At 56.7% G+C, this 12,988-nt stretch overlaps 1 protein-coding gene across 1 annotated transcript; it reads right to left on the minus strand.

The window, feature by feature from the left end:
- Positions 1–386: 386 nt before the first annotated feature.
- IZUMO1 (izumo sperm-oocyte fusion 1) lies at positions 387–10,749 on the minus strand. The gene is made up of 9 exons (XM_058822694.1): positions 10,500–10,749; positions 9,819–9,893; positions 9,015–9,101; positions 7,817–7,837; positions 7,638–7,718; positions 6,469–6,569; positions 4,552–4,792; positions 1,144–1,276; positions 387–450 (listed from the first exon to the last, which is right to left on the minus strand). The coding sequence occupies exons 1-9, from the start codon at positions 10,747–10,749 to the stop codon at positions 387–389; spliced, it is 1,053 nt and encodes a 350-aa protein (XP_058678677.1).
- Between the last annotated feature and the right edge of the window lie 2,239 nt (positions 10,750–12,988).

Genomic DNA, 12,988 nt, shown 5'->3' on the forward strand with positions numbered 1-12,988 from the left:
GTCCTGGGTGGGATTTTGGGGAAATTTGGGGAGATTTTGGGGAAATTTGAGGGATTTTAGGGGGTCCTGGGTGGGATTTTGGGGAAATTTGGGGAGATTTTGGGGAAATTTGAGGGATTTTAGGGGGTCCTGGGTGGGATTTTGGGGAAATTTGGGGGGTCTTGAGGGGATTTTGGGGGGTTCTGACTGAGATTTTGGGGGTCCTGGGTAGAATTTGGGGATTTTGGGGGGTCCTGGGTGGGATTTAGGGGGATTTTAGGTGGATTTTGGGTGGGATTTTGGGTGGATTTTGGGGGGTTTTAGTGTCAGGCCCCCTCCCCAAATTCCCGCCCCACCCCCCCCGAGACCCCTCCCCAAATAACGCGAGGCTCTGGGGGGGGGCGGGGTCACTGATCCTTTATTTGGGGGGGGTCCTGCCGCTCCCGGGGGTCCCCGCGCCGGAGGCAGAACCTGGGGGCGGGGCCACAGAAAGAGGGCGGGGTTTATCTTGGCAAGCCACGCCTCCAGTGGGCGCGGTCTCACGAGTGGGCGTGGCTTCCACGCCCCAAAATCGCCACGAAACGGCCAAAAACGCCCTGAAACCCCCCAAAAATGCCCCCAAAATCCCCCCAGGAACCCCCAAAATCCCTCTGGGACCCCCCAAAATTCCCCCGGAACCTCCCAAAATCCCCCTGAAACTCCATGAAATCCCACTGGGACCCCCAGAACGCCCCCCAAATTCCCCCGAACCGCCGCTAAAACCCCCCTCGGGACCCTTAAAATGCCCCCAAATTCCCCCCAGGACCCCCCCAAATTCCCCCCGAGACTCCCAAAACTCCCCCAGGACCCCCCCAAATCCCCCTGAAACCCCCTCAGAACCCCCCAAAACACCCCAAAATCCCCCTCAGGACCCCCAAAATCCCCCCCAGGACCCCCAAAATCTCCCCAAACCCTCCCGAGACCCTCCAAAACCTCCCTGCGACCCCCCCAGAATCCCCCCAGAACCCTCCAAACATCCCCCAGGACCCCCAAGATCCCCCCCAAATTCCCCCAGGACCCTCCAAAATCCCCCCAAACCCCTTCAAATCCCCCAAGAATCGCCCCAAAATCCCCCTCGGGACCCCCCAAAACCCCCCCAGACCCCCTCCCCGCTGCGGGTCTCACCATGCGATGCCCGCGGCCACCAGCACTGTCGCGATAGTCGTGACGGCGATGGCGGCGAGCGCGGCCGGGGGGAGCCCGCGGGGGGCGCGCGGGGGGGGCGGGGCGGGGCCCTGCAGCCGGGGGCGGGGCAGCACTGCCAGGGGGAGGGGCCTCGCGTTGGGGAGGGGATTTGGGGGGGATTTTGGGGGTCCTGAGGGGATTTCGGGGGGTCCACGGGGGTTTGGGGGGTCCTGAGGGGGTTTGGGGGGGATTTTGGGGGTCCTGAGGGGATTTCGGGGGGTCCACGGGGGTTTGGGGGGTCCTGAGGGGATTTGGGGGGGGATTTTGGGGGATCCTGGGGAGGATTTGAGGGGATTTGCGGGGTCCTGGAGGGGGATCTGGGTGGGATTTTGGGGGTCCTGGGGGGATTTCGGGGGGTCCACGGGGGTTTGGGGGGTCCTGAGGGGATTTGGGGGGGATTTCGGGGGGTCCTGGGGAGGAATTTGGGGGATTTTGGGGGGTTCTGGGGGGGGGTTGGGTGGGATTTTGGGGGTCCTGGGGGGATTTCGGGGGGTCCACGGGGGTTTGGGGGGTCCTGAGGGGATTTGGGGGGGATTTTGGGGGTCCTGAGGGGATTTGGGGGGGATTTTGGGGGGTCCCGGGGGGTTTGGGGGGTCCTGGGGGGGGATTTCGGGGGGTCCTGGGGGGGGTTTGGGTGGGATTTTGGGGGTCCTGGGGGGATTTCGGGGGGTCCACGGGGGTTTGGGGGGTCCTGAGGGGATTTGGGGGAGATTTTGGGGGGTCCTGAGGGGATTTGGGGGGGATTTTGGGGGGTCCTGGGGGGGGTTGGGGGGTCCTGAGGGGATCTGGGGGGGACCTGAGGGGATTTGGGGGGGATTTCGGGGGGTCCTGGGGGATTTGGGGGGGACCTGAGGTGATTTGGGGGGATTTTGGGGGGTCCTGGGGAGGATTTGAGGGGATTTTGGGGGTCCTGGGGGGATTTCGGGGGGTCCACGGGGGTTTGGGGGGCTCCTGAGGGGATTTGGGGGCGATTTTGGGGGGCCCTATGGGGGGTTTGGGTGGGATTTTGGGGGTCCTGAGGGGATTTGGGGGGGTCCTGAGGGGATTTGGGGGGGATTTTGGGGGATTTGGGGGGGATTTTGGGGGTCCTGAGGGGATTTTGGGGGGATATTGGAGGATCTGGGAGGATTTGGGGGGGATTTTGGGGGGTCCTGGGGGGGGTCTGGGTGGGATTTTGGGGGTCCACGGGGGTTTGGGGGGTCCTGAGGGGATTTGGGGGGGATTTTGGGGGGTCCTGGGGAGGATTTGAGGGGATTTGGGGGGTCCTGGGGGGGATTTGGGTGGGATTTTGGGGGTCCTGGGGGGATTTCGGGGGGTCCACGGGGGTTTGGGGGGTCCTGAGGGGATTTGGGGGGGATTTTGGGGGTCCTGGGGGGGGTTGGGTGGGATTTTGGGGGGTCCTGGGGGGATTTTGGGGGGATTTTGGAGGATCTGGGAGGATTTTGGGGAGATTTTGGGGGGTCCTGGGGGGGGATTTTGAGGAGATTTTGGGGAGGGGTCCCGAGGGCATTTGGGGACAGCCCTGGGGGGATTTTTGGGGATATTTTTGGGGTATTTTTAGGGATATTTCTTGGATATTTTTGGGGATATTTTGGGGATATTTGGGGGTATTTTTAGGGATATTTTGGAAATATTTTGGGGGTTTTTCGGGGGTATTTTGGGGATATTTTGGAAATATTTTGGGGATTTTTCGGGGGTATTTTTAGGGATATTTTGGAAATATTTTGGGGATTTTTCGCGGGTATTTCGGGGATTTTTCGCGGGTATTTTGGGGATTTTTCGCGGGTATTTTGGGGGTTTTTCGCGGGTATTTTGGGGATTTTTCGCGGGTATCTCGGGGATTTTTCGCGGGTATCTCGGGGATATTTTGGGGACGATTTGGGGTTTATTTCGAGAGTAATTTTAGGGATATTTTGGAAATATTCCGGGGGTATCTTCAGAGATGTTTCTCGGATATTTTGGGGGTATTTTTAGGGATGTTTCGGGGGACATTTTGTGGATATTTAGTGGACATTTTGGGGATATTTCAACGATATTTTGGGGATATTTCAGGGATATCCCCAAAATTTTTTTAGGGGTATTTTGGGGATACTTTGAGAATATTTCAGGGATATTTTGTAAATAATTCAGTGATGTTTTGGGGCTATTTCGGGGATATTTCGGGGTGTGTTTCGGGAATATTTTGGGGATATTTAGTAGATATTTTGCGGGACATTTCAGGTACATTTCGGGTCTATTTTGGGGTGCGTTTCGGAAATATTAAGGGGATATTTTGGGGATATTTAGTAGATATTTTGGGGACATTTCAGGGATATTTCGGGTACATTTTGTGGCTGTTTCGGGGTGTGTTTCGGAAATATTTAGGAGATATTTTAGGGGGAATTTAGTAGATATTTTGGGGATATTTCGGGGGGTGTTTGGGGGACATTTAGGAGATATTTCGGGAATATTTTGGGGGAGTTTCTTGGATACTTTGGGGATATTTAGGGGATATTTCGGGGGTTGTTTGGGGGATATTTAGGACATATTTCAGGAATATTTTGGGGGATATTTTGGGGGTGTTTCTTGGGTACTTTGGGGATATTTAGGGGATATTTAGGGGGTTGTTTGGGGGATATTTAGGAGATATTTCAGGAATATTTTGGGGGATATTTTGGGGGAGTTTCTTGGGTACTTTGGGGATATTTAGGGGATATTTCGGGGGATGTTTGGGGGATATTTAGGAGATATTTCAGGAATATTTTGGGAGATATTTTCGGGGTGTTTCTTGGATACTTTGGGGATATTTAGGGGATATTTTGGGGGGTGTTTGGGGGATATTTAGGACATATTTCAGGAATATTTTGGGAGATATTTTCGGGGTGTTTCTTGGATACTTTGGGGATATTTAGGGGATATTTCGGGGGGTGTTTGGGGGATATTTAGGACATATTTCAGGAATATTTTGGGGGATATTTTCGGGGTGTTTCTTGGGTACTTTGGGGATATTTAGGGGATATTTAGGGGATATTTCGGGGGTTGTTTGGGGGATATTTAGGACATATTTCAGGAATATTTTGGGGGATATTTTCGGGGTGTTTCTTGGGTACTTTGGGGATATTTAGGGGATATTTAGGGGATATTTCGGGGGATGTTTGGGGGATATTTAGGAGATATTTCAGGAATATTTTGGGGGATATTTTCGGGGTGTTTCTTGGGTACTTTGGGGATATTTAGGGGATATTTTGGGGGGTGTTTGGGGGATATTTAGGACATATTTCAGGAATATTTCGGAGCTATTCCGGGTACATTCTGGGGATATTTCGGGGCTGTTTCGGGTACATTTCGGGGAGTGTTTGGCGCTCTCACCGGTGACGTTGAAGTGCAGCTGCGATCCCGCCTTGCCGGTGGGGCCGCGCATGAGGCACCGGTACCGGCCCGCGGCCGCCGCCGCCGCCGCCTGGAGCTGCAGCACCGGCTCGGGGCCGCTCCGCAGCAGCCGCTCCGCGGGCGGGGGGCGCGCCCTGGGCGGGGCGGGGGTCCCGGAGCCGCCCTGCGGCTGGGGAGGGGGCGCCGAGGGCTCGGGGGCCTCCCCGGGGGATTCCAGGTGCTGAAAGGGGCAGAAAATGGGGAAATTTGGGGGGTTTGGGAATTTGGGGAGGGGGCGCCGAGGCCTCGGGGGCCTCCCCGGGCGGTTCCAGGTGCTGAAATGGGCAGAAAATGGGGAAATTTGAGGATTTGGGGAGGGGGCGCCGAGGGCTCGGGGCCCTCCCCGGGGGATTCCAGGTGCTGAAAGGGGCAGAAAATGGGGAAATTGGGAATTTGGGAATTTGGGGAGGGGGCTCGGGGGCCTCCCCGGGGGATTCCAGGTGCTGAAATGGGCAGAAAATGGGGAAATTTGGGGATTTGGGAATTTGGGGAGGGGGCGCCCCGGGGGATTCCAGGTGCTGAAAGGGGCAGAAAATGGGGAAATTGGGGGATTTGGGAATTTGGGGAGGGGGCGCCGAGGCCTCGGGGCCCTCCCCGGGGGATTCCAGGTGCTGAAAGGGGCAGAAAATGGGGAAATTGGGAATTTGGGAATTTGGGGAGGGGGCTCGGGGGCCTCCCCGGGGAATTCCAGGTGCTGAAATGGGCAGAAAATGGGGAAATTTGGGGATTTGGGAATTTGGGGAGGGGGCGCCCCGGGGGATTCCAGGTGCTGAAATGGGCAGAAAATGGGGAAATTGGGGGATTTGGGAATTTGGGGAGGGGGCGCCGAGGCCTCGGGGGCCTCCCCGGGGGATTCCAGGTGCTGAAAGGGGCAGAAAATGGGGAAATTGGGAATTTGGGAATTTGGGGAGGGGGCTCGGGGGCCTCCCCGGGGGATTCCAGGCGCTGAAAGGGCAGAAAATGGGGAAATTTGGGGATTTGGGAATTTGGGGAGGGGGCGCCCCGGGGGATTCCAGGTGCTGAAATGGGCAGAAAATGGGGAAATTTGGGAATTTGGGGAGGGGGCGCCGAGGGCTCCGGGGCGTCCCCGGGCGGTTCCAGGCGCTGAAAGGGGCAGAAAATGGGGAATTTGGGGGTTTTGGGGGAAAATTTTTGGGGAATTTGGGGGAAGTTTTTGGGGGTCTCACGGGTGAATTTTGGGAGGAATTTGGGGATTCCCAGGGGGGATTTTTAAGGAATTTTTGGGGGTGAACTTGGGGGGTCCCAAAGGGGATTTTTGAGGATTTTTTTTGGGAATTTTGGGGAGAATTTGGAAGAAATTTCGGGAGGGATTTTGGGGGGTCCCAGGGGGGATTTTTTGGGGGGGTTTTTTGGGAATTTGGGGCAAGTTTTTGGGGGTCTCAAGGGTGAATTTTGGGAGGAATTTGGGGATTCCCGGGGGGGGTTTTGAGCATTTTTTTGGGGGTGAATTTGGGGAGAATTTGGGGAGGATTTGGGGGGGTTCCAAGAGTGAATTTCGGGAGGGGTTTTGGGGGGGTCCCAGGGGGAGGATTTTTGGGGTGAATTTGGGGGGGTCCCAAAGGGGATTTTTGAGGATTTTTTTGGGGAATTTTGGGGAGAATTTGGAAGAAATTTCGGGAGGGAATTTGGGGGGGTCCCCGGGGAGGATTTTTGGGGTGAATTTGGGGGGTCCCAAAGGGGATTTTAGGGGCAAACTTTGGGGCATTTGGGGGGAAATTGGGGAGGCTAAAAGGGCGAATTTGGGGAGGGATTTTGGGGGGGATTTTTTGGGGGGGATTTTTTGGGGATTTTTTGGGGGAATTTGGGTAATTTGGGGAGGGGTCTCGGGGGCGTTACCCGGTAGAAGCTGTAGGTCTTGGCCCCGTGGGACGCCCCGTGCCAGGGCAGGGCACAATCCAGCACCAGGTCCTGCCCCTCCTCCACCCACAGCTGCCGCTCTGGGGGGGGAGGGGGGGTGAGACCCCTCCCCAAATTAAATCCCCCCCCCCGAGCCGCCCCCACCCCTTGGCAGACCCCTCCCCAATTTGGGAGGAGCCGAAATGGCCGCGCTGGGCTCGGTCCGAGGCACGAAATTGACCCCCAAAAAATCCCCACGAGACCCCTCCCCAAAAATCCCCTGAGACCCCCCCCAAAAAATCCCCCGGAACCCCAAAAATCGCCCCAAAAAATCCGCTGGGACCCCTAAAAAATCCCCCCAAAACACCCCAAAAATCACCTCCAGGACCCCCAAAATCCCTCAAAGACCCCCAGGACCCCCCCCCAAATTCCCCCGTAACCCCCAGAAACCCCCCCCGAGACCCCTCAAACCTCTCCCCAAATCCCCTCAGAAACTCCCCAAAATCTCCCCGAAACCCCCCAAAACTGCCCCCAAATTTCCCCACAAAAATCCCCAAAAATCCCCCGGGACCCCCCCAAAACCCCCCGAGACCCCTCGGGACCCCCCAAAATTCCCCCAAATTCCCCCCAAAATTCCCCCAAATTCCCCCCTGACCACCTCAGTCCAGGCCCCCAAACCCCTCCTGTAATCCCCCAAAAATCCCCCAAAATTCCCAATATTCCCCAAAACCCCCCGTGACCCCCCAAAATGCCCCAAATCCCCCCAAAACTCCCCAAATTCGCCCAAAATTCCCCAAATTTCCCCAAATCCCCCTCACCACCTCAGTCCAGGCCCCCAAACCCCTCCTGTAATGCCCCAAAAATCCCCCAAAATTCCCAATATTCCCCAAAAGCCCCCGGGAGCCCCCAAAATGCCCCAAGTCCCCCCAAAACTCCCCAAATTCCCCCAAAATCCCCCCAAAACTCCCCAAATTCCCCCAAATCCCCCTCACCACCCAAGTCCAGGCCCCCAAACCCCTCCTGTAACCCCCCCAAAAATCCCCCCCAAAATTCCCCCAAAATTCTCAATATTCCCCAAAACCCCCCGGGACCCCCCAAAATGCCCCAAATCCCCCCAAATGTCCCCAAATGTCCCCCAAAATCCCCAAATTTCCCCAAATCCCCCTCACCGCCGCAGTCCAGCCCGCGGTTGCAGGCGAAGCGGGTCAGGTTGCAGAAGATGCACTCGATCCACAGCACCTCCATCCGCCCTGGCAGCGATTTTGGGGCAAATTCCGGCGATTTTGGGAAAAATTTGGGGATTTTGGGGTCACCCGGGACCCCCCGAACCCCCCCCGGCGCCGCTTACCGCATTTATTGGGGCAATAAACTGCGGAAAAAGGGAAAATCGGGTTAAAATGGGGGGGTTTGGGGGAAATTTTTGGGGAGGATTTGGGGGATTTTGGGGGGTGATTTGGAGGAGATTTTGGGGGTTCCCAAAATTGATGAGGAATTTTTGGGGGGATTTTTGAGGATTTTGGGAAGAATTCGGGGAAAATTTTTTGGGGTCCCAAAGGGCGAATTTGGGGAGGGATTTTGGGTGTTCCCAGAGGGGATTTTGGGGAGGATTTGGGGCAAATTTTGGGGGTTCCAAGGGATTTCTTGAGGGATTTTGGGGGGTCCCGGGGAGAATTTTTGAGGAATTTTTTTGGGAGAATTTGGGGGAATTTTGGGAGGGATTTTGAGGATTCCCAGACGGGATTTTTTGAGAATTTTTGGGGGGATTTTTGAGGATTTTGGGAAGAATTGGGGGAAAATTTTTTGGGGTCCCAAAGGGCGAATTTGGGGAGGGATTTTGGGGGTTCCTGGGGAGAATTTTGGGGAGAATTTGGGGGAAATTTTTGGGGTCCCAAGGGCGAATTTGGGGAGGGATTTTGGGGGTTCCCAGAGGGGATTTTGGGGAGAATTTGGGGCAAATTTTGGGGGTTCCAAGGGCGAATTTCTTGAGGGATTTTGGGGGGTCCCGGGAAGAATTTTTGAGGACTTTTTTGGGGGGAAATTTTGGGAGGGATTTTGAGGATTCCCAGACGGGATTTTTTGAGAATTTTTGGGGGGATTTTGGGGAAAATTTTGGGGGGGTTCCCAGGGCGAATTTGGGGAGGGATTTTGGGGGTTCCCAGAGGAGAATTTTGGGGAGAATTTGGGGCAAATTTTGGGGGTTCCAAGGGCGAATTTCTTGAGGGATTTTGGGGGGTCCCGGGGAGAATTTTTGAGGATTTTTTTTGGGGAGAATTTGGGGGAAATTTTGGGAGGGATTTTGAGGATTCCCAGACGGGATTTTTTGAGAATTTTTGGGGGGATTTTGGGAGGAATTTGGGGGAAATTTTTGGGGGTTCCCAGGGCGAATTTCGGGAGGGATTTGGGGGGTTCCCAGAGGGGATTTTGGGGGGGATTTTTGAGAATTTTTTGTGGGGTTCCAAGGGCGAATTTCGGGAGGGATTTTGGGGGATTTTAGGGAGTTCCCAGAGGGGATTTTGGGGTATTTTGGGGGGGTTTTGGGGTCCCACCCTGGCTCTGGAAACGCTTCATGAGCCGCTCAAAATCCTCCTTGATCTCTCTCATGGCCCAGAGCAGCTCCTGGTGGATCTGCTGGTCTGGGGGCATTGGGGGAAATTTGGGGCTTTTTGGGGCTTTGCTTTTAATTAAATTAATTAAACCCCAATAAAAACCAATAAAAACCCCTAAATTAAACCCCAATAAAAAAATCAATTAAACCCCAATAAATCCCCCCAAAATTACCCAATTAAACCCCAATAAATCCCCAATAAAAATCCCAATTAAACCCCAATAAATCCCCCAATAAAAACCCAATAAATCCCTAAAAATAACTCAAATTAAAGGCCAATAAGTAGCCCAATAAAAACCCAATTAAACCCCAATAAAAACAGAAATAAAAACTCAAATAAATCCCTAAAAATGACCGAAATTAAAGCCCAAAAAATCCCCAATAAAAATCCCAATTAAACCCCAATAAAAACAGAAATAAAAACTCAAATAAATCCCTAAAAATGACCGAAATTAAAGCCCAAAAAATCCCCAATAAAAATCCCGATTAAACCCCAATAAATCCTCAATAAATCCCCAATAAAAATCGCAATTAAACCTCAATAAATCCTCAATAAATCCCCAATAAAAATCGCAATTAAACCCCAATAAATCCCCAATAAAATCCCAATTAAACCCCAATAAATCCCCAATAAAAACCCCAATAAATCTCAATGAAAACCCCCAATACATCCCCAATTAAACCCCAATGAACCCAAATTAACCCCAATTAACCCCGCGATGCCCGGGGCTGTTTTTGGGGTCACCTTGCAGGTCCTGGCTCATGACCCTGCTCAGCGTCCGGCGGAAATTGCTGGAAGCTTCCTCCAGGGTGGCCTGGTCTGGGGAGGGGTCCCGGGGCTCACTCAGACACCCCAAAATCCCGAAATTCACAAAAAAAACCCCGAAATTCGCCCAAATTCCCCCAAAACTCCACCCAAAATCCGCCCCCAAATCCCCTTCCCAGCCCCTTCTGGATTTGGGATGAATTTGGGGAGGGGTCTGGGCAGTTTCAGGGGGTTCGGGAGGGGATTTGGGGAGGATTTGGGGGTCCCAGGGGAAGGATTTGGGCGATTAAATGGGATTTAAAGGGAAATATGGAATTTGGGGAGGGGTCTGCACTGACCGATGACCCCCATGGAGCTGCGGGGGTCCCTGGGGAGGATTTGGGGAGGATTTGAGGAGGATTTTGGGGGGAATTTCGGAAGATTTGGGGGTCCCGGGGGCGGGTTAGGGGTGTTTGGGTGAATTTGGGGAGGGGTCTGCACTGACCGATGACCCCCATGGAGCTGCGGGGGTCCCTTGGGGAGGATTTGGGGAGGATTTGAGGAGGTTTTGGGGGGAATTTCGGAGCATTTGGGGGTCCCGGTTAGGCAGGGGATGGTTTGGGGGGTCCCGGGGGTGGGTTAGGGGTATTTCGGTGAATTTGGGGAGGGGTCTGCACTGACCGATGACCCCCATGAAGCTGCGGGGGTCCCGCGGCAGCCGCGCCAGCCCCAGCACCCCGCGGAGCACGAGGGTCCCGAGGCGCCCCCTGGCGGCGGGCTCGGCCGGCAGCGCCCGCTCCAGGAACGGCCCCAGCAGCTCCCCGAGCGCCGCCCCCGCCGCGGGGTCGCACAGCACGCAGCCCCCCGCCCCCCCGGGCAGCCCCCAGACCCAAACGGCGCCCAGCAGGGCCCACAGCGCCGCCCGCACCATGGCGACACCGGAATGGGGGCGTTGGGGGGCGTTTGGGGAGGGGGTAACGGACGGTAACGGCGGGCACGGGGCGGTTTGGGGGGGTCCTGAGGGGGGTTTGGGGGTCTCTGACAGGGTTTGGGGGCGGTTTGGGGGGTCCTGAGGGGGATTTGGGGGTCTCTAACAGGGTTTGGGGGCGGTTTAGGGGGGTCCTGAGGGGGATTTGGGGGTCTCTAACAGGGTTTGGGGGCGGTTTGGGGGGGTCCTGAGGGGGGTTTGGGGGTCTCTAACAGGGTTTGGGGGCGGTTTGGGGGGTCCTGAGGGGGATTTGGGGGTCTTTAGCAGGGTTTGGGGGCGGTTTGGGGGGGTCCTGAGGGGGATTTGGGGGTCTCTAACAGGGTTTGGGGGCGGTTTGGGGGGGTCCTGAGGGGGGATTTGGGGGTCTCTAACAGGGTTTGGGGGCGGTTTGGGGGGTCCTGAGGGGGATTTGGGGGTCTCTAACAGGGTTTGGGGGCGGTTTAGGGGGGTCCTGAGGGGGATTTGGGGGTCTCTGACAGGGTTTGGGGGCGGTTTGGGGGGTCCTGAGGGGGGTTTGGGGGTCTCTAACAGGGTTTGGGGGCGGTTTAGGGGGGTCCTGAGGGGGATTTGGGGGTCTCTATCAGGGTTTGGGGGCGGTTTGGGGGGGTCCTGAGGGGGGTTTGGGGGTCTCTGACAGGGTTTGGGGGCGGTTTGGGGGGTCCTGAGGGGGATTTGGGGGTCTCTGACAGGGTTTGGGGGCGGTTTGGGGGGTCCTGAGGGGGGTTTGGGGGTCTCTGACAGGGTTTGGGGGCGGTTTGGGGGGTCCTGAGGGGGATTTGGGGGTCTTTAGCAGGGTTTGGGGGCGGTTTTGGGGGGTCCTGAGGGGGATTTGGGGGTCTCTAACAGGGTTTGGGGGCGGTTTTGGGGGGTCCTGAGGGGGATTTGGGGGTCTTTAGCAGGGTTTGGGGGCGGTTTTGGGGGGTCCTGAGGGGGATTTGGGGGTCTCTAGCAGGGTTTGGGGGCGGTTTGGGGGGTCCTGAGGGGGGTTTGGGGGTCTCTGACAGGGTTTGGGGGCGGTTTGGGGGGTCCTGAGGGGGGTTTGGGGGTCTCTAACAGGGTTTGGGGCCGGTTTGGGGGGGTCCTGAGGGGGGTTTGGGGGTCTCTGACAGGGTTTGGGGGCGGTTTGGGGGGTCCTGAGGGGGGTTTGGGGGTCTCTAACAGGGTTTGGGGGCGGTTTGGGGGGGTCCTGAGGGGGGTTTGGGGGTCTCTGACAGGGTTTGGGGGCGGTTTGGGGGGTCCTGAGGGGGATTTGGGGGTCTCTAACAGGGTTTGGGGGCGGTTTAGGGGGGTCCTGAGGGGGATTTGGGGGTCTCTATCAGGGTTTGGGGGCGGTTTGGGGGGGTCCTGAGGGGGGTTTGGGGGTCTCTGACAGGGTTTGGGGGCGGTTTGGGGGGTCCTGAGGGGGGTTTGGGGGTCTCTAACAGGGTTTGGGGGCGGTTTAGGGGGGTCCTGAGGGGGATTTGGGGGTCTCTATCAGGGTTTGGGGGCGGTTTGGGGGGGTCCTGAGGGGGGTTTGGGGGTCTCTGACAGGGTTTGGGGGCGGTTTGGGGGGTCCTGAGGGGGATTTGGGGGTCTCTGACAGGGTTTGGGGGCGGTTTGGGGGGTCCTGAGGGGGGTTTGGGGGTCTCTAACAGGGTTTGGGGGCGGTTTAGGGGGGTCCTGAGGGGGATTTGGGGGTCTCTAACAGGGTTTGGGGGCGGTTTGGGGGGTCCTGAGGGGGATTTGGGGGTCTCTAACAGGGTTTGGGGGCGGTTTGGGGGGGTCCTGAGGGGGGTTTGGGGGTCTCTGACAGGGTTTGGGGGCGGTTTGGGGGGTCCTGAGGGGGATTTGGGGGTCTCTGACAGGGTTTGGGGGCGGTTTGGGGGGTCCTGAGGGGGGTTTGGGGGTCTCTGACAGGGTTTGGGGGCGGTTTGGGGGGTCCTGAGGGGGATTTGGGGGTCTTTAGCAGGGTTTGGGGGCGGTTTTGGGGGGTCCTGAGGGGGATTTGGGGGTCTCTAACAGGGTTTGGGGGCGGTTTAGGGGGGTCCTGAGGGGGATTTGGGGGTCTCTATCAGGGTTTGGGGGCGGTTTGGGGGGTCCTGAGGGGGATTTGGGGGTCTCTGACAGGGTTTGGGGGCGGTTTGGGGGGTCCTGAGGGGGATTTGGGGGTCTCTAACAGGGTTTGGGGGCGGTTTGCAGCCGC

This window comes from Ammospiza caudacuta, chromosome 34, assembly GCF_027887145.1.
Source record: "Ammospiza caudacuta isolate bAmmCau1 chromosome 34, bAmmCau1.pri, whole genome shotgun sequence".
NCBI lineage: Eukaryota > Metazoa > Chordata > Aves > Passeriformes > Passerellidae > Ammospiza > Ammospiza caudacuta.